Source organism: Synchiropus splendidus, chromosome 2 (assembly GCF_027744825.2).
Source record: "Synchiropus splendidus isolate RoL2022-P1 chromosome 2, RoL_Sspl_1.0, whole genome shotgun sequence".
In the NCBI taxonomy this organism is placed as follows: domain Eukaryota; kingdom Metazoa; phylum Chordata; class Actinopteri; order Syngnathiformes; family Callionymidae; genus Synchiropus; species Synchiropus splendidus.
In genome coordinates this window covers 30663048-30683774 of record NC_071335.1, presented here as the reverse complement: position 1 = coordinate 30683774, position 20727 = coordinate 30663048, and the positions used below count along the sequence as shown (strand labels likewise).

The window sequence follows — 20727 nt, the reverse complement described above, 5'->3', positions numbered from 1 at the left end:
TCATTTAATTGTTGACTACAGTATCCAGAATTATTTGATATTAATTCACTTATAAGAAGCAACAGGAGTCTAGGAAACTACACTGCACTAGTCTTGTATCCAGGTCATAATTTCACTGTTACACAGCCAAGAATGTGTGGCTTAAAAGCTACACAGTCGATTTCAAGTCACATCGTTTTAATTAATCGTATTATTATAATCGAACCGATATCGTCCTTGAATCAAATCAGGAACCTGAAACCATAATGTGAATCAAATTGTGTGTGCTACACATCAAATAAAAAGCGTGACCCTTGGAGGCACCTAATGAGGATGGAGGAGAGCTGGGAGCATAGGGACACATTCTTTGCTGAATCTATTTGGATTTACATGTGTATATAGGGTTTTACCTTAAAATAAAAATCATACAGAGGTAATTGTGCTTAATGTATTCTGGCTGTACTTTACAGGGAACTGTCAAAATCCTGGTATATACTATTAAAGGCTCATGCAGCTATACATTAACAAAACAACAACGCAGAATTGCTATTTAGAGATTGTGGGTGGCTCTTAAAAGAGCCTTTGGGTTTACAATTGGTTTAACCGCCGAAGCCGTACAAAGTGCGGCCCTGCCTCTTGAGCGCATAGACCACATCCATGGCGGTCACGGTCTTCCTCTTGGCATGCTCAGTGTAGGTGACGGCGTCACGGATGACGTTCTCCAGGAACACCTTGAGCACTCCGCGAGTTTCCTCGTAGATTAAACCGGAGATGCGCTTGACTCCGCCACGGCGAGCCAGTCGGCGGATCGCGGGCTTGGTGATCCCCTGGATGTTGTCGCGAAGAACCTTGCGGTGACGCTTGGCGCCTCCTTTTCCAAGTCCTTTTCCGCCCTTACCTCTTCCAGACATCGTTATAGCTCAAGCGATTTGACCCGAAGTACTGACTTGAAGTGGTCAGACCCATTTTATATACCTTAGGCGGACGTGATCGAAACCACAACAGAGAACCGCCCAACCACTGACGTCATCATGTAATCAGGCGCCAACTGAAATACTGCTTTCCATTGTATTTGAAACAGATTTTGGATTTATTCGACTGTGCCGACTTTCACACAAAGTTGACATGATTAAGTTAACTTGTTTCTCAGCAAATGCCCATTTATTTTATAGACACAATCGAGATGAGCGCTCCCACTCTTCATCGCCTCCCGTCACAGGAACAGCTTCTTCCCCTCAGCCCAGACTGTTACATTTGTGATCAGCCTTTAAGTATATATTAAGTAAGTTGTAAGTATATATATGTATATATTTATATTATTTATTATACTCGTTGGTATACATTATGTATATATTTATTATATAGTATATTAATTTATTATATATTATATTTATTTCGAAGCACTTACCTAGTTGGTGGGACCCCCACTGACCATGGCAATAAATTCTATTGCGATTCGTATATAACAAAGTCAGGACACAAGAAAGGTTAGTTCACGTATGAGCTTTCGGAACGTCTTCAGAGGAAGTGGGTGGCTCTGATAAGAGCCGTTGGGTGTGAATTAATTTACTTAGAGCTGGTGTACTTGGTGACAGCCTTGGTTCCCTCAGACACGGCGTGCTTGGCCAGCTCACCAGGGAGGAGCAGACGCACGGCGGTCTGGATCTCCCGGGAAGAGATGGTGGAGCGCTTGTTGTAGTGAGCCAGGCGAGAAGCTTCTCCGGCGATGCGCTCGAAGATGTCGTTGACGAACGAGTTCATGATGCTCATGGCCTTGGACGAGATGCCGGTGTCGGGGTGGACCTGCTTGAGCACCTTGTACACGTAGATGGCGTAGCTCTCCTTCCTGGTCCTCTTCTTCTTTTTGCCTCCTTTGCCGGCGGTCTTGGTCACGGCTTTCTTGGAGCCCTTCTTGGGCGCGGACTTGGCTGGTTCAGGCATGTCGATGCTGGACAGTAGCGAATGAGAGCAACTGGCGCAGCTCGCGCTCTTATAGCGGTAGAGCTGACACGACTGTGTGCCGTTGCCTCGTTCTGATTGGATGAAACGAAAAGTGGAGTCGAGGGCCATCGTGCTCGACCACTGGAGTCGACTATACGGCGAGAATGTGGGTTTTTTTGCTCAGTGAACAAAAGGAAAGGTTCTTAAAAATACTGTCGCAATGAAAAATGGCTCTTTGCACAATCGCGTCATATTCCTGCAATAACATTATGAAAGTACACATTCTAGACTAGTTTCATTTGCTTTCCCTTGCCTTGATGAGGGAATATAATAGTTCTTTATATTTTGAAGAGACATCAAAACGGGTGAACGGCACTAGAACACATTTAACGCTTTCTGCCGTTCCTATCTGCCTGTCTGTTAATTGGACGAATATATTAAACAACGGTTTATAATGTTTGAAGGATTTGTTTTAATATACAGTATACTATATAGATAAGTTTGGCAGAGTTTGGTTTACAATACCTTCTAATCGGACAAGAACGCAGCTTTCAGAGAAGGTGTGTGGCTCTGAAAAGAGCCGTTATGAAGTCGAGGCGTGTGGGTTTAAGCTCTCTCTCCGCGGATGCGGCGGGCCAGCTGGATGTCTTTAGGCATGATAGTGACTCTCTTGGCGTGGATGGCGCACAGGTTGGTGTCCTCGAAGAGGCCGACCAGATAAGCCTCACTGGCCTCCTGAAGAGCCATAACGGCGGAGCTCTGGAAGCGCAGATCGGTCTTGAAGTCCTGCGCGATCTCACGGACCAGACGCTGGAAAGGCAGCTTGCGAATCAGCAGCTCGGTGGACTTCTGGTAGCGACGGATCTCTCGCAGAGCCACGGTGCCGGGCCTGTAACGGTGAGGCTTCTTGACTCCGCCGGTGGCAGGGGCGCTCTTGCGGGCGGCCTTGGTGGCCAGCTGCTTCCTGGGGGCTTTGCCTCCGGTGGACTTACGCGCTGTCTGCTTGGTTCTTGCCATTATTTCCGAATTATATCTTGGTAGATATTAAGGCTGATGGTGATGCAGCTCCGCTTTTAAGGAGAACGAGGCGGCGTCAGAACAGTGACGTAATTCCCAGACGTGGTCTGATTGGTGATTGAGTTTCGCTCACGCCTTCCCATTGGTGTTTTGTGCAAATGAATCCGGTATTCTTTGTCCTTTCTGGTCAGTCGTGGTGAAGTTGAATGAGTTAGCTGTGTGACGTCGTGAATATGTACGTGCTTTGTTTTATACTTTATATTACAACCTACTCATATTGTTTGGTAAACAATTAAACTCATATGAGGATCTTGGATGACAGGGATTCAAGTCTTTCATACATCTGAGACCATAATGACTTGTAAATCGGGTGATTCAAGTAATCGGAAAACTCTTCAGGAGACGTGGGTGGCTCTGAAAAGAGCCTTTTGAGGGGGAAGAGATTTGAACGTCTACTTCTTCTTGGGTGCTGCCTTCTTGGCTTTAGGCTTGGCGGCCTTCTTGACTGGAGTTTTCTTGGCTGCGGGCTTCTTAGCCGCCTTCTTGGGGCTCTTCGCGGGTTTCTTGGCGGCAGCTTTCTTGGGGCTCTTTGTCGCCGCCTTCTTAGCTGCAGGCTTCTTGGCCGCCTTCTTCGGAGATTTCTTAGCGGCCGCCGGCTTCTTCGCTGGGCTCTTGGGCTTCTTGGCTGCTGCGGGTTTCTTGGCGGCAGCCTTCTTGGCTTTGGGAGCGGCTTTCTTGGCTTTTGGAGCTTCTTTCTTACTCATCTTGAAGGAGCCAGAAGCTCCGGTGCCTTTAGTCTGGGCCAGGGTTCCAGCAGTGACCAGCTTCTTCACTGCGGTTTTGACACGAGCCTTGTTCTTCTCCACATCGTATCCACCGGCGGCCAGAGCTTTCTTGATGGCGGCTAGTGACACACCGCTACGCTCCTTGGAGGCGGACACAGCCTTGACGATGAGCTCGCCGACGCTGGGGCCGCTCTTGGCAGGTTTTGTGCTCTTTTTCTTCTTGGCGGCCTTGGCCGGAGCGGCTGCTGGTGCTGGGGCGACTTCTGCCATGGTCACAGTGCTTCTCTCTCAGACGTCTGTGTAGACTATACACGCTCCACTGTGTGGGATGTACTTAAACGCGTCATGAGAACCGTGGAGAGTGAAGGCAGCTGCAGCTCCCCGAGTAGCGCGACGCTGCTCCACACTTGTGCTTTCTCTTCGTCTTTCTAAGCGATAAATAACAACTCTGGGCAAATATAGAAGACTGTAAATGAACATATGTAATAGCGGACACATTTCTCTTCCAACTCAACACACAGACACTTAAATTTCTCCCCATACTTTTGTTAGAAATCGCCATAACTTCACCTCATCGCGGTAGTCAGCGATCATCCTCACGAACATCGTCCTCGTTTTTCTTCAATAAAACTAGTAAAACGAATGAAACCGTCACCAAACCGCCTTGTTCGTGGAGCAGACTGTTCTTTCCTTCCATCTAAATGTGGGTTTGGTGTATTTTCGTCACCCGTGTGTAATAACATGAGGTTCAAAACGCATAGCAAACACAACTTGCGGTGGCTGTTGATGTGACTTGAATGAGCTTTCCCAGACAATCTACAACAAACGAAAGGATGGTCAATTAAATTACAAAAACAAAGAGAGAAGTAGAAAAGATATTCCACATAAAAGCTAATCTATTTTCTGCATTCAGGTGATATAACTTTTTAAATTGTTGCTGCTTTACAATTGATTTATTCATTGATTGGATCGTAAGAAGGGTTTAAAACTTCCCTGTTGGATGATGAAGACGTGTATTGTGAAGCCGTTTTACATGTTTATATTATAAATATAACAGTCATATACAAAAAAAGGAAGAGCAATATCCTGAAATTATTAATTCACCTTGGGTTGTTTTCAAATCACAGTTCTTCACATGCCTTGCTCATATCAAAATACATTCAAATCCAAATACAATGCACATCCAAATGTAATAAAGACGCCACATTATATGTGACCTCACAGTGACAGCATCAGTAGTAGGTGCTGAGATTTTGTCATAAACAAGAGAATCAATTTCAGTGTCATTAAGATTCACTTCAAACATGGACATTGATAATGGATGGACATTCTGAATAAAATGATACAACAGGGGAAGATTGTTTCAATGCAACCACATATACACAGTATTTGATTTCAATGAACTAATTACCTATTAATTTTGTAGACATTTGAGGAGGTGAAATATTTTATCACCAGAGCAACTAAACCAGTGGTCAACGTAAACTATTAAGTCTGATCATCAAAAACAAGGGATTGGGATGTTTCATTGAGTGACTGACTTGCTGACTGTAAAAAAATAAACAACTTGACAGTGCAGAAACAAAAGCTTTGCTGTCGTTGGAGGTGGGTTGGGGGTGGCTCTGATAAGAGCCGTTTGGTTGCTATAGTCATTTACTTGGCCTTGGCGGGCTTCTCCGGCAGCAGAACCACCTGGATGTTGGGCAGGACACCACCCTGAGCAACGGTGACTCCTCCGTATTTTTGATGGCATCTCAATGTTTTTTTTAAATTCTAGTTTCCTCATATTCCTAATATCTGGAACATCAGGCATTTGTTTGAGTGGGTGGCTCTGAGAAGAGCCATTGGACTTTACGTCTGTTCACTTGGAGCTGGTGTACTTGGTGACAGCCTTGGTTCCCTCAGACACGGCGTGCTTGGCCAGCTCACCAGGGAGGAGCAGGCGCACGGCGGTCTGGATCTCCCGGGAAGAGATGGTGGAGCGCTGGCGATGCGCTCGAAGATGTCGTTGACGAACGAGTTCATGATGCTCATGGCCTTGGACGAGATGCCGGTGTCGGGGTGGACCTGCTTGAGCACCTTGTACACGTAGATGGCGTAGCTCTCCTTCCTGGCCCTCTTCTTCTTTTTGCCTCCTTTGCCGGCGGTCACGGCTTTCTTGGAGCCCTTCTTGGGCGCGAACTTGGCTGGTTCAGGCATGTTGCTGCTGGACGATAACTAATAGCATACAATAATAATAATCGAGAAACTGCGACTGACTTTATAGGAGGAGATGCAAATCACGGTCTCCCATTCCCCGAATTTGATTGGCTGAGCTGGGAAGCGGCGCGCAGGCTTTTGTTTCTATAAAGACCATCAGTCCTACTGCATTGTCTGGTCGTCGTGTAGTCGTTGCAAAACAACGTTGATCTGTGTCGACTTGATTTGCATCTTGCTACCTTATTACATCAACTGAGACGTTGTCTTCGTTGCAAATTGAGTTACAAGTTTGCTTCAAATGATGGGAAAGACAAAACCTCTTTATAAGCTTGAAAAACACTAAATTAAATTATTAAATACTACAAATATATACGTTTTGGAAGTTGGACATCTAATTGATAAAAACACAAATGCACATCCCTTTAGGTGTATTATCATAAAGACATGTCATGTAGCGCCATTGCTTTTTCAACAAGGCTTTATCATGCCATGGCAAGGGCAAAACTCCCTTCTCCACATCTGAGTCTGCTCTACTTCTACCACTCTTCTACAGTGTGCTTATAAGGTATCTTAAGGATGAAATAAAATTGGGGCGATAATAATAATGGGTAAAAAAGAAACAGTAATAATGCTACCTTTTATCATTCAGAGACAAGCTGAGACACAGATGGCCAAAAATACCAGACCAAATACAAGAAAAGGAGAGTTGTCAAAACACCTTTAATCTTTAATGATATTTAATTTAATGATCAGAGCATGTTTCAACTCACATTCTCTCCTTCACATCTGGGCTGCCTAGACTCCTTGACACAATCAACTTTAGTCTTTGAAAACAAGACAGACCATATGGGAGAGGACAATGACTTGAATGAGGACTTTGTTTTTTAAATCCTTATTTTAACAGTTATTCGATTAGTTCTTCCCACAGTGCAAAGTAAGAAAGATTAAACATTCTGAAGAGATACATGACTCTATCTATTTAGACAAACATCAAATTAGAGTGAAATTATTGAGTTTTATCTATTAAAAATAAAGAGTCCCAGATTTTTTCATCATAGGACGACATCTTTGGTTTACTATGGCTACACATGTTGCGAAGTTCTTAAAGGCCCATTGATGCTCAAAGTTCCATACGGATCTGGATGCAAACGCAGTCTACTGTCTGTGCTCCGCGTTCATTTCGACCGTATTTCTGCACATTTACACAAACCTTACAGATGCGGATGAAACAGAGCAGCACCACCAGAAACCATAGGGACAGTGTTGCTGTCACTACCCAATACATAGCTCTATTGAGACACTTAAACAATGGTGGAAATTCTCCATCCTCCAGTTGAGATTTACTGTAACAGCCTCACCAACCACTGCCTCCTATGATGCTGCCTCAGTTTCCTCTTGTACATGACCAATACGTCCTCAACTCCTCAAGACTTCTACAGTCACCATGTTTGTTTTGGAGTTTGTTCTTGTAAGCATTTCATCTGGGCTGCTCCTACTGGTGGATAAATAGAACAGCACAAAAAATGCATGGAAGCATGTGATCAGTGACAGCGACATTGTTTGGAAATGGACAGGTACAATTTCGCACATAAAGGCAGCATAAATGGGCCTTAAACCTGACTGTTCAAAAACGAAACGAAAATGAATCTGGCAATTACACATTATGTTCCACAGCAGGACTTTAATTGAAGTTGAACATAGGACTTCATTGCAACAGTTTGGCATGGATTAACCATGCCACATTTTTTAACCAGTACAGCTGTACAGACTACAAGGACTCACCAAAGAAATGTTATTTAATACGGAAATGTGATGTGTCACCTGTATGTTCTCATTCCCTATTGCTTTTCGAACCTGCTTAGCAATTCTGCTTTCCACCCCCCCATTTCAAAGCAGATGTTCAGCGATTCAAAAACAACACTACCAAAAATCTGTTCCAATTTAGATTAGTCGTCTCCAATACACGTGTGAAGAGAAACAGCTATGTGGACTTGGCGTCCACACAAACAATTCATGTTCCTCACATTAGGAAGACTCTGGTAAGCAGTCCTTGCTGCAGTTTTCTGTGAGGCTACACCTGTGGGTGGTGCCTTTTTACATGCTTTTTAAGGTTGCTGGGATCAGAAAACCTCCCTGGGCACAGTCGGCATGAGTACGGCCTCTCCCCGGTGTGGGTGTTTCGGTGGATCTTCAGGTTCCAGAACTGGGAGAACTTCTTGCCACATATATTACAGCCATAGGGTCTCTCGCCAGTGTGAGTCCTGAGGTGGGATTCCAAGTTGGCCGGTGATCTGAAAGCTTTGCCGCAGAAGCGGCACGCACAACCCCGTTTTGGGTGGACGACTTGCTGTGTGTCAATAAAACTCTCAGGAAGATTATTTTGGCCCTGTCCATGACAGGAAGCAGGGCTTTGGTTGTTTTTTTCTGGCACCTGTCCAGGGTTGGACTCATCGCACAAATCGATAACCGGAGGCAACACAATAGCTGTGGAGTGGCGGGAGCTTCTCGACTCCTCAGTGGCATGTCCAGGTTCGATCACTGGATCGGATGAGTGCGACGGCTGACTTGCGAAGATGTTTTCCTGACTGTATGCGGCGCCCCCATCATTCCACAGTGAAGCACGACCAAAGCTGACCTCTGCAAAGTTGTGGCGAGACACATCCAGCAACTGATGGACAGAAGACTGAGTGGTTCCATTCAACTGCAAATCTCCCCGGTGGTCATCTGTGCTGGACTCCACCAGTCCTGCTAAGACATTGACTGTATAATCACTTCAAATCACAACAGCCAGCAAAAAAAAGTACATATTTCTATAGTGAACACCAGAGAACACTAGAGAACACTTTCACATTGGTTGACATGTTGACAAATGTCGAGCTTTCTTATGAATGAGTGGGATAAAGACGTCTAATCTAATCCAAGTTCCATGAGCTCACCCTCTTGTATGCTCTGGCTTGCGATAGCTGCTTCCTCATGCTCTACTTTGACAAGCATCAGATCTGGAATCACACTCTGCTGAAGCAAAAAAAAAGTTAGCTAAAATTCACATGCAGACAAGAGAACACGCACATGTGATGAAACATAGAGAGACCGGGCCCATGACCTTCATATTCCACAACTCTCTTAGAAGTTGGACTCTTGTGCAAAACAAGGCCAGTCCTGATAGCTGGTCTCATGAAACCTTCCTAATATTCTGTCACTTTGAGTCCCAAATTAGCGTTTGCTCTTCTCATCACATGACACACCTCTTGACATAAAGTTTGAACAGTGAAGAATCGCCACCAACCTCCTCTTTGTTGATTCTGCCGTTGGACCTGACACTCTGATTCCCTCTCTGTCCAGACGTCTCATGAGAACTTACTTCTACCACTCCTTCAGATGGACGGGGGAAAAAACGAATAGCATTATTATCAGTCACATGAGAACTTCAAACTGCGAAGACACTGCCACACTCATCAAGATCCTGCATTCAACCAATAGGTCTCTTGATTAAACAAGTCAAAGATGAATACAAACAATTTTCTTCAACTCAAATCTGAAATATTGTTTCCCAAAAATGAAAAAAACATAAACCGGTTGTTTACATTTTTTTTACACTATATATATAAATAGACAGACAGACAGACAGATATAATTATTACAAGAATACAATACATAATAATACATTACTTGTTTATGTTTAAATATAATAGTTAACCAAGTGTAGAGATGAGGAATTAAATGTTTCACGTCTCTGGTAGAAGCCGCTGCCGTCTGACAGGCTGCTCGCCAGCTTTATTTAGGGGTTAAATTGAGCTGTCCGTCTGCTGTATCTAATGTTTCTTAACACTTTATTTTAACTATGGACACATTTCCTAGATGCTATTGAAGAAATATTAGAAATCGTGAATAAATGATCATTTAGTCACATTCTATCCTCCAAATCATTAAACTGTCAGTCCTTTGTCTCGTGTGATAAAAAAACCACAATTCTCACTCCTAAAATGGTTGTTTTCCATTGTGAACCAAGGCAGACGACCGTGTCAGAGAACCTATGAGGACCACTCCATCTAATAAAATAAACACAGGTCCTGAGACTCAGAGTCGACCAATGTCATTAGCATTCCATTTCCACGTATTAAAAATAAGTTTAAAACTACGATGGTGAACCACCACACTCTCCACAACTGTGACATGCCAGTGTCAGCAGTCAAACGCAGCGGAGCTGGCACGTCATGTAAGTCCAATGATAACAGCGTCCCACAAAAAGGACTAAGAATGGATAACAAAAGGATTGATCAACGTCACTCCAGACTGAGTGGTGTCAACACAACACGTGGACTTTGACACATGGCGACCAGGACCAATCACAGGGGACTACACCCCAAGATGGACTGAAAGTGTATAAAAAGGGTCAGGGTCAGTCTCACTACACCACCACCACTTGAGGTAAGGCTAAGTCAGGCGTGGTTGCAGATCCAGAGCTCCGAAAGGGTAATTAGAATCTTCTGTCAGGGATTAAATAATTTTTGATTTTAGCTCGTTGGTTTTTTGGTAGTTACTCTCACGATTAAACGGACGCGTGGAAGATACACTGAAGGTGTATTTTCCTACATAAGTTATCGACCATCGTTAATTGTCACTTCCGATCACAAAAAAGTGAGCAGTGATCGGAAGCACAAATCAGAGCATCCTTAGTAGACACACTTCGGCAGAAACACAGCTGCTTCAACTAACCATCGTCTCCAATAAGTGTCACCTCTTGTTTCACGTTCTTTTCGGCGTTCTCTTCCTTCAACAGCAGCTGCCCCGGCTCCACCAGTTCCACATCGGAAGACTAGAGAACAGATATTTAATTGGTGAGGCATTAGAATGATAAATATGAGCGATCTGGCTTACATCACATGGTAACTCTTCAGCGTCTATTCTCAGATTATGTACTAGCTTGAGCAGAAGTGATCATGATTTGAAATCAGGGTCTCTGTAAAAACAAATGCAGTAATTGAGACTTTCTAGTATTGAAAATAACTTTGAATAGTACACTAAAGGGGGAGATTGCCTTCACACAATCGGCATGACACATGGTTCCTGGCGTTAGTTTTCTTATGGCAATGGAATTGAGAAGAGAGGTCAGCTCACCTTTTCCTGGGACTCACTGGACATCAAGTTGCTGATGTCTCCAGGTGTTCTTTCAGGCCACAAAACCACATTCATATGCAACTCCCTTCCTAAAAACAACAATCGAAAATGCACTGTATTGCTTAAGAACTTAACAACAACCGCGGCTCAGATTTCCGCAAACAAAACTGCAATATCGTTTACAACAAAGGTTGCTTTCAATGACTTGGTCAGCCTACCCGCAGGAGACGGTGAGGTCAGTCGGTGCCTGTCGTTGCAGTTCAGCTGCACCCGAGCCCGACCGCCGTTCAAGCTCTCCCGGAGCCTCCGCTCTGCGTTGCCCCGTGCCATCTTCAGCTCCAGAAGATGTAACTTTCTCTTTAAAGCCTTGTTTTCCCTCTGACACTGTGACATTTGCAAACTGACCACCGCGTAGTCGTCGTCCACCAGTTTGCAAATCTCCGCCACCGCCGCGTTAGCGAGCACCTCCATAATGGAGGCCAGCTGGGTCTGAAATGCCAGGCGGTTCGACATTGTTCCGCAGAGGTGGACTTCGCGTTACGAGAAGTCAGTTGTGGTCAAAAGTTCCTAAAAATGTCACGGGGAGAGACTATATATTAGAGAGAACTGTTATATCACGAAAGCAGCTCGCTTCTTCTTCGTTGTGACGCTATAGGACCACAGTGGCGCGTTTCTGCCCCCTTCTGTCCAATTACATTATTACATCTTGAGGGTATCTCGTCTTCTTGTGTGCTGCCCACCACCGGTTATTTTTTTCTTTAGTTGAATGTGCACTCATGGCCAAAAGTTTTGAGAACGTCACAAACATTACATTTTCACAAAGTCTGTTCCTTCAGGGTTTTTAGGTGTGCCAGATGTTTCTATGGTATAATGACATACAATTAGAAGCATTTCACAAGTAACAAAAGCTTAATGTTTTGTTCCCTTAGCCATTTTGTTATGACCTTTGCTTTATGGCAAGGTGCTCCATCATGCTGGAAAAGGCATTCTTCATCACCAAATTGCCCTGATGGTTGGGAGAGGTCGCTCTCGGAGGACGTTCTGGTACCATTCCTTTGTTGCTGTGTTTTTAGGCAATATTGTGAGCCCACTCAGAGAGCTTGCTCAAAAATGGCAGCAGGCATGTGTGAGTGCATCTGCACGCACAGTAAGGCGAAGACTTTTGGAGGAAGGCCTGGTGTCAAGGAGGGCAGCACAGAAGCCACTTCTCTATACTGCAAAAACATCAGGGACAGACTGATATTCTGTTGCAAGGACTTGACTTCTGAGGACTGGAGTAAAGTCATGGTACCAGAACGTCCTCTGAGAGCAACCTCTCCCAACCATCAGGGCAATTTGGTGATGAAGAATGCCTTTTCCAGCATGATGGAGCACCTTGCCATAAAGCAAAGGTCATAACAAAATGGCTAAGGGAACGAAACATTACGATTTTGGGCCCTTGGCCAGGAAACTCTCCAGATCTTAATCCCATTGAGAACTTGTGGTCATTCCTCAAGAGGCAGGTGGACAATCAAAAACCCACAAACTCTGACAAACTCCAAGCATTGATTATGCAAGAGTGGATGGCCATCAGTCAGGATTTGGTTCAGAAGTTGATCGACAGCATGCCAGGGAGAATTGCGCACACTGCAAATACTGACCTATTGCATGTAACTCTCAATAAAAGCTTTTGATACTTGTGAAATGCTTCTAATTGTATGTCATTATACCATAAAAACATCTGGCAAACACCTAAAAACCCTGAAGGAACACACTTTGTGAAAATTTAATATTTGTGTCATTCTCAAAACTTTAGGCCATGACTGTAGTCTATTGCGAATACGTTCGTGATCCAAACTCGCGAGGTAGTGGTAGTAGTTAGTTAGGTAGTTTTCTGTCTTCTCAGTGAGGAAAATCTCACAACACACATTTTGTTTCATTAATGTCTGTGTTTTCTGCATTTAATTTTAGTAGAACACTGATAACATTAATTGCATACATATTACATAAAAAGGGAGACAGTTACAGTAGAAACAGTAAAATAAAATAAAAATAAAATAAAAATAAAAACTTTACATTTACTCAATTCACAGCATGTTTCAGCTCAAATTCGACACTTCACATTGCATGGCCTGCTACTGATATATTCAGTCCAATGAATTGGAGAGAAATAATGAAATCCATACAAAGCAAAATGTACATAAACACTCTTTCAACATGATTCAGAAGAACAGTATAAAAACTAATTATAGCTTTATCACACCACAGACTGTTTGAAAGTGTAAGCTGTCACATCAAACAACAATGCAGGAGTGCGGAAACACTGTCGGCTTTTGTCCACCACAAGAGTTTTCAGGGTAACTGTGCCAGTGTCTTGTCACTTCACTGAGCAAAGATCAGGGAAACCTGTCGACTTGGTTCAAGTAAAATACCTGGCAGACTAACAGATACAGTATGACAAGTCAAGATAAAAACGGTAATTAGCTTTCCAATAGTTCTTGACTCCAAACAAGAACACAGTGATAGCGGCTAAATGGCACTGAAAATTAATCCAGACACATACTTCTAGGCTGTGGCTATCTAATGAGGTTTCATGAAACAATGTCCTTATTTACTGAGCTCACTAGGTGGTGGCTTTAAAACACTGCAAGGCTTTATTGCAAATAAATATTGCAAAGGCTGTTGAAATGCAAATATTTTAGAGCAGAGTGCCAAATAGTGGGCTCTGGAAACGAGGACACTATCACCTTCACCTTCATACGCCCATCAACCGTTAGGCACCAGCCAAGTCACAAGAATTCAAACCCACGACTTCCTACTTCAGAGTCACATTTTGTATTCATGAAAATAATAAACAACGATTGGCTACTAATCGGCTAGGATGTTCGAAAATAAACAGAGAAAAATGAATGTGTAAAAAAAAAAGACTTTTTTTTTAATGGCAACATGATGAATCGAAATAAGCATTTAGACATGCACAGGGTTTTAATTCGGAAGTGGACAGAAATATTCAAGTTTGAGCAGCTCTGATGTTGACAATGCGGAGAGATGTGAAACCATAGAACTGGTGAATATAACACAAGCAAATTTTGGCCTTCTTTATCAATACATCTTAATTTGGTCTCCTGTCATATTTTCCATGCTACTATAAGCCACACTGGGATTGCTGACGGTGTCTACGAACGCTGCACATCTGGCTGAAGGACTGTCCACAGCGGCTGCAGCTGTACGGTTTCTCCTGCGTGTGGACAGTGCGGTGCCTCTTTAGATGGCTGGACGAGATAAAGCTCTTCCCACAAAGCGTGCACCGATATCGCCTCTCGCCGCTGTGGATGAGGAGGTGAACTCTGAGGTTATTGGGCTGGGCGAAACCCTTCCCGCAGTGGGGGCAGGTGTATGGTCTCTCCCCAGAGTGAACCCTCTGATGCAACTCCATGGATGCTATGCTGGGGAAGACACGGCCGCAAACCTGACACAAAACTGGCTCCTTGGCAGTGATGGGCTGATATGGCTGAGCTGTTTGAGCGGCCGAGGCGGCAGTTGGTGCAGATGCAGCCGCGGCGGATAACTCAAAAGGAGCAGCAAAAGCTGCCATATCATGGCCATCAGCAGGGAAGATAATAGATGAAGGCTTGTCAAGACTTTCTCCACTTGATTGTGCCGGGAAAGACGATGAGGTGTGAGCCGGATCTGTTGCCCCTAAACCAAGCTGCGCGGCTGCATAAGCCGCACCAAGATGGGTGACTCTCTCTTGCATCCAGGCCATGTCTATACCCAAACCGTTGAGGCGATCACTCTCATCGCTGAAGACTTTGTCTTTAGCTGAACAATCAGGTTTAAGACCACCTTCTGGAGGAGTGATAGACTCCTTCTTAGGGTCCAGAACCCGCTGAGTGTTGCATGGCCGTTTAATAGTCCTACGCTTGACTGATGCTCTGCAGGTCAGGTCCATGGATGGATGTGAGGGAGAAGAGGAGGACTTTGCTGCGGACAGACTGGATCTGGTCTCCGGAAGGAAATCAGTTAAGGCAGATTGAGAGTTTGGCTCTGGAACTGTAGGAAATAATGATAAAGATCAATGATGACTATAAAAGCCAGGCAAAGATGAGACTAGAATAGCACATAGTGAGTGCAGACCTCCACCAAGCACCAATGTTTATTCACCCACACAGTGTCTTTTTTTCTTTTTCATCCATTATTACACCACAACTGTCCCCTTAACAAGCAGAGTGTGACGATTCCTTGGACAGTTTGGTGGAGTCAGATTCCAAGACATCTCCAAAATGCAATCTCCTGCTCCTTGCTTAGAGACAGAAGGTCCAAAGACTGATGAAAAAACTGCCACAATCACAACACCAACCCAGAAAGACGTCATCACATTTTCATTACTTACCAGTTGGAAGACCACAGTCCGCTGTGATGTTCACCTGCACCTTGAGATTCAGGTTGCACTCATCTCTCTCTTGTTTAACAACCACCCAACTTTGGTCCTGCACTTGCTGACAGACACAACACAACCAGAGCATGATATGATTTGCGTGAGTTGCAGAACTTGCTTAGAGATCTCACATCAGCTTTCTGCTTGGTGCTGGAGAAGTGCTTGCTTATGGGATGATCTTTTTTCTGAACTTTTAGCTTCGAGGTGGAATTCCAGACCTCTTCTTTGGGTGTCGCAGGAACAGCCGAGGAGTCCTTCTTGTCCAGCACTGAAGAAGAAAGATCATAAAATAATTTAGACTCAAATGAGCCTGTCAAAGAAAGTCCTTTCTTTGACAGGACACTCCTCTCTTTAAATACCAAAATAAATGTTGTTCTTATACTTGCATGAGGAAACATTATTTTATTTTTAACGGATAATTTAATATTATGCCGTTATTGTTTCATAGAAAATAAGATAAACTGAATATAAATTTGAATTTTCGGAGAATACATTGCTAATGACACAGGACACAATTTCAATAACAGTGCATTGCTTCACACATATGTTGCACACGTTAATTTATAAGTTGTTTTTGTTACGTGGCCTGACATGCTATGACGCACAGCCCTTTGACAGCTTCATCATGCTTCGACTGCTCACAGGCACCTGCTTCATTCATTCCACATCGCAGCATCGAGCACGCTTCTACCTTCAAGTGGCTTCAAATGAGCCGTGTCTCTCTTCAGCTTCATCTGGTAACTCCACATCTTCACCTCCATCTCCCGGAGCTTCGACCGCAGGGCGTCGTTCTCTCTGTCACTCTTCTCCCGTTCCAGCTCCATCTGGGAGCGCAGCGCCGCGAAACCATCGTCCACCAGCTTGCAGATCTCTGCCACCGCAGAATTGGCCAGAATTTCGACAATGGAAGCGATCCGCGCGTGGAAGCTCACGCAGTCCGCCATCACCGGCAGCTGCTCGTCTGCGGTACAGCTCCCAGCCGGGCGACGACAATACCCGCCTACCTGTCAGTCGCTCCACGTTCTCGACTCTCAAATATTTCACAACGTCGCTGACTTGTAACGTCATGGCGTCACATAAAATAAAATACGATTTTCAGTTTTTTTTTTTTTTAAAGGGCCCACATTTGAGTGAGATATACTTTTTATACTATACTAATGAAGCAATGCGTGGGTCACCCTTTAAAATATGAAATATGAATTGTACACACACAAATATAGAAATAATATAGTAATGGGATTATTTATTCTTTCGTTTATTTATGTAGTTATTATTTTATTTATGCATTTATTTATGATGTCATTTTGCACCTCATGGATGATCATCAGTGTAAATATTTCCTCAAGGAATGACAACATCCCAGTCTTTGAGAGAGAGAGGAATTTATGGAGAGAGACCAGTCAATACATTTCATCTGTAAGCTTCTCTTAAAGAGTTCAGTCTTGTTTAGTTCTAGTTTCAGCAGCACACCGAAAGTTTGATAATATGGGTGAAAAGGGTGGACAGCCAGGAACAATGGAGTGCAGAAGGTGGCAGGGTACAGCGACAAGAGTGATGGGCAGAAGAAACAAGGCTAAGAACTTACGTCAGAGTTCTGGAAGGATGAGGAATTGGGGGAAAGACAAAGCTGGGTGAGTCAAAGGGGTGGAAAAAGTTGCAAACCATAAAACACATTCAGTAGCTGGAGTTCATCATTTTAATCAAAGGTATATACCAAGACACTGGCGTAGTTACAAGACGAAGGTTTGGCAATTTGACAGCAATTCCCAATTTTTAAACAGACACAATCAATTTGAGAGAAATTGGTAAACAAAGGTGCATTAACAATTTATCAAGCCTGTCATGTTGCTTCTACCAAGCAAAAAAAAATGTTTTAGACAAGTGACAGTTCTGACACGTGAATACACAATACAAGTGGATAAAGGGTCAATGACAGTGAATCACAGTCACCACTTTCAAAGTTGTGTGACATATTAGTGAAGGATGACACAGGAGTTATGCCTCTAGTTTTGGATAAACGGAGCAGTTCCATCAAACTGAACCAAAAATGATTTGATAAGGTCACAGCTTTTGGACCATGAAACACCATCACATATATCCAAACAAAATAATCAAATTAAATGCATCACATGTACTAAACAATCACACAATAAAACATGCTGAAGTTATGCACATATGCAGCAGTTATATTTTACATTGGCATCAGCACTTTATTTTCTGTGAGAAATGCATTATTGATGCCCAATTTTGTTACAACAGCAACATCATTTTTGGAAAATGAATGTCATTATTTGTCATGAGAAAACATCACAAAACTCCTCTTTTATTCAGTTTCAAATAATTAATTCGTTGTAGTGATAGAAGAATGAATTGTAGTTAAATTTCAACTTGATGTAGTGAGAGGTCATCCATGAACCAAGCGCTGAATAAATTAAACTACTAAAAGAGGCGCTTTGATTCTCATGCTCTTCCATGTTCCTCATGAGCAGCAATATTCACTTTAAATGTTTGTATGAGTCTAAAATCACAGCTAAAATCAAGTCCAGAGAGCAGGGCACTCATATCAGTGGTTGATGTGCACGCTCTGGTGGCGGACTAGATTGCCGAGTACAGAGAAGCTCTTTCCACACTTGGTGCAGCTGTATGGTCTTTCCCCGGTGTGAACAGCCTGGTGGACTTTCAGAGTGCACGACTGAGAGAATCTGCGCCCACAGACGTTACAGCTGAAAGGTTTCTCCCCCGTGTGCACGCTCATGTGCCTCTTGATATGACTGGACTGTGAGAAGCGTTTCCCGCACTGAGCACAGCTGAACGGCTTCTCACCCGTATGCACTCGCTGGTGGGTTTTAAGCTGATGTTGGTGAGCAAAGGCCTTCATGCACAGCTGGCAGTGATAGACCCTCTCGCCAGAGTGGGCACGCTGGTGCAGCCGCAGGTCTCTGGAGCTGGAAAAGAAGCTGTTGCATTGAGTGCAACTCCACAACCGCTCTCTAGACGAGGCACCTGCACCGTCAGAGTGCAAAGCAGACGAACTCTCGCCACTTACAGGATACGAGTAAGACGAGGATCTATCTTCTAATCCAGCTTCTCTGTCTGTGGCACCTTTGTGACGAGCTGAGAGGGACAAGGCAATATCCGGAGACGAAAAGAGATCGTCGAAAGAGGAGGAGTCAAAGCTGCTGTTGTCGGCTTCAAGCTTTCCGCTATGTGCCACGTTATTCTCTCCATCCCTCCTGCTGTTCACACACACTATTTTAGGGGCAGGGCCCAAACACTGCTCGGCCGTGTCAGCTTCAGACCACCCCAGTGATGTATCAAATTTCATACTGGTCGATTCTGCTGCCTCCCTCCAGAAATCATTCTCTCTGTCTGAAGGCTCTCGTTCTGCAGCAGTCCTGAATTTACCAGGAACACCCTCCTGTTCCTCAGCACTTTCTCCTCCATCTTTGGTCAGGTCTGCCACATCTCTGAGGCTTAGCTCGGGGGCCGGACCGTAGTGATTCAACATGGAACCGTCCTCATCTCCCTCATCTGTCATTGGCTGCTGTTCCTCGATTCGGGGCGACACATTGGTTGCAGGGAGGTTTCTGTCGACCTGAGGGCGTTGGTGGCTCTCGGCAGCATCACAGGGATTCGATGGTGCAACTAGGAAAGTAAGCAATTACACCATCAAAAAGATGAGAACAGGAAGATTTTTTTTCCTCAATCACACATTGTTTGTGTGTGTATCTCAATTTACTGCCGCTTTGCATTGTCACAGCATTGTTTTAGTATAAAGTAAGAAGTAACATCTCAGTGGAAACTACAAAACAGAGAAAATGATACAAATTCCCCTCTATATTGCCCATAAACATTTTCTATTGAGTGTGGATAATGCCACTCTGGCTCACTGTTTTTCAGGGCATGCATTGGCAAATATTGTGTCTACAGGAAGAAGATGGATTTGGTGTTGTCCACCCACAGTAAAGAGGAATGGAGCTGAGTCTTTCTTTCAGAAAAGTAATTGCGGAACATTACGTATTGCCCTACTTTAACCTTTAAAACAAGACAGAAACAGAAAGAGTATTTGACTGGGATTTAAAAATGACACTTACAGTTTTCCATTCCACTTCTGTTGCTCAGGGGTCTCTGATAGTCATCCAACATACTGCACTGTTGTAGCTCTTCTTCAACACTTTCTTTTTTGACTGACACCATTGACTACAAGAGGAAAACAAAAAACATTATTTAATTATTAAAAACAAGTATTCAGTCGTAGGGGACAGTGGAAGTAGCAGCAAATGTATGACATTTCATAGATTGGATTTCACAGGTATTGTGAAATGTTATGTGGTACTTCACTGCAGCAGAGGCTAACTGAAAGTTATAAGACAAAGCTTTCATACCGTTACTTGCTGGGGAATGAGTGATGATGAAGAATCTTCATTTTGGTGTTCTGTTCACAGATAAAAACAGAAGTTGGTAAGAGAAGATTGAATTGAACCGTAAAACATAATAAAATACAAAGTAATAAGGACAATGTTGTTGATCAGTGGCGTTTGTACAGCGATGGTTAAAAATAGTTGGCAAATAATCTCAAACCAAGCACAGGTAAGTATAAAAATGGAAAGTAGTCCAGAATTAGACGTTATCTGAAGGGAGTTCTCTGGTGAAGAAAATATATATGGCTACAGTGGTCAAATTCAAATAACGCAATTAACACTATTTAAACCGGGTATTACATTAAAATGGTAGATACATATTTAAAAATTGAATTATAGGAGCGTAGTAGCGTCGCTTACCTTTCCGGCTGCATGTGACCACCACCTGCGGCGAACCATCGGCTTGGACTTCCAGAAGCCGCAGCTTGCTCTTCAGAGCTAAATTCTCGCGCTGGCTTCGGGATATCTCCAACCGGAGACTAGCAAAACCTTCGTCGACCAGCTGGCATATCTCAGCCACCGCCGAGTTAGCCAACACCTCCATAATGGATGCGAGCTGAGCCTGGAAGTGAAACGCCATCACGTCCAAACTCCCACCGAGTCGAGTCTCGATCACCCCAATAACCTAACAGTTGTAATCCAGAATCTTCGCGATTTTTCTATGTTTGGGACGTATAAATACTTCAGCAGCTCGGAGACATAGCGGCAGAGGAAGTTGTACTGTGTTTACTTCCGGTTACAAAGTGAAGTAGTAATCCACCAATTATTTCTGCTAGAGGGAAATACCTTCTTCTTCTTCTTCTTCTTCTTCTTCTTCTTCTTCTTTTTATTATTATTATTATTATTATTA

General features: G+C 43.7%; 5 protein-coding genes and 2 pseudogenes across 8 annotated transcripts; all 7 read right to left on the bottom strand.

The window, feature by feature from the left end:
* Nucleotides 1-578: 578 nt before the first annotated feature.
* LOC128755051 (uncharacterized) lies at nucleotides 579-2937 on the bottom strand (annotated as a pseudogene).
* On the bottom strand, nucleotides 1545-1941 carry LOC128755056 (histone H2B 1/2). Its single transcript, XM_053858255.1, has one exon. It carries the CDS (start codon nucleotides 1918-1920, stop codon nucleotides 1546-1548), a length of 375 nt encoding a protein of 124 aa, XP_053714230.1. The 5' UTR covers nucleotides 1921-1941; the 3' UTR covers nucleotide 1545.
* Nucleotides 2938-3378: 441 nt separating the features above from the next.
* LOC128755052 (histone H1-like) lies at nucleotides 3379-4007 on the bottom strand. Its single transcript, XM_053858250.1, has one exon. The coding sequence runs from the start codon at nucleotides 3990-3992 to the stop codon at nucleotides 3390-3392; it is 603 nt and encodes a 200-aa protein (XP_053714225.1). The 5' UTR covers nucleotides 3993-4007; the 3' UTR covers nucleotides 3379-3389.
* Nucleotides 4008-5583: 1576 nt separating this feature from the next.
* LOC128753544 (histone H2B-like) lies at nucleotides 5584-5921 on the bottom strand (annotated as a pseudogene).
* Nucleotides 5922-7581: 1660 nt separating this feature from the next.
* On the bottom strand, nucleotides 7582-11681 carry LOC128754934 (zinc finger protein 436-like). Of its 4 annotated transcripts, none has more exons than XM_053857931.1 (6): nucleotides 11258-11681; nucleotides 11040-11128; nucleotides 10638-10737; nucleotides 9208-9293; nucleotides 8858-8936; nucleotides 7582-8669 (listed from the first exon to the last, which is right to left on the bottom strand). In XM_053857931.1, the coding sequence occupies exons 1-6, from the start codon at nucleotides 11550-11552 to the stop codon at nucleotides 7993-7995; spliced, it is 1326 nt and encodes a 441-aa protein (XP_053713906.1). In that variant the 5' UTR covers nucleotides 11553-11681; the 3' UTR covers nucleotides 7582-7992. The 4 variants fall into 4 exon arrangements, with proteins under 4 accessions (XP_053713906.1, XP_053713908.1, XP_053713909.1 ...); XM_053857933.1 differs by having other exon boundaries at nucleotides 7582-8666; XM_053857934.1 differs by having other exon boundaries at nucleotides 8858-8933.
* A 1360-nt stretch (nucleotides 11682-13041) lies between these two features.
* LOC128754933 (zinc finger protein 37 homolog) lies at nucleotides 13042-16449 on the bottom strand. Its single transcript, XM_053857930.1, has 4 exons — nucleotides 16148-16449; nucleotides 15588-15724; nucleotides 15412-15517; nucleotides 13042-15071 (listed from the first exon to the last, which is right to left on the bottom strand). The coding sequence occupies exons 1-4, from the start codon at nucleotides 16398-16400 to the stop codon at nucleotides 14164-14166; spliced, it is 1404 nt and encodes a 467-aa protein (XP_053713905.1). The 5' UTR covers nucleotides 16401-16449; the 3' UTR covers nucleotides 13042-14163.
* Nucleotides 16450-17148: 699 nt separating this feature from the next.
* On the bottom strand, nucleotides 17149-20597 carry LOC128754932 (zinc finger protein 235-like). The gene is made up of 4 exons (XM_053857929.1): nucleotides 20238-20597; nucleotides 19842-19891; nucleotides 19551-19656; nucleotides 17149-19101 (listed from the first exon to the last, which is right to left on the bottom strand). Exons 1-4 carry the CDS (start codon nucleotides 20455-20457, stop codon nucleotides 18020-18022), a joined length of 1458 nt encoding a protein of 485 aa, XP_053713904.1. The 5' UTR covers nucleotides 20458-20597; the 3' UTR covers nucleotides 17149-18019.
* Between the last annotated feature and the right edge of the window lie 130 nt (nucleotides 20598-20727).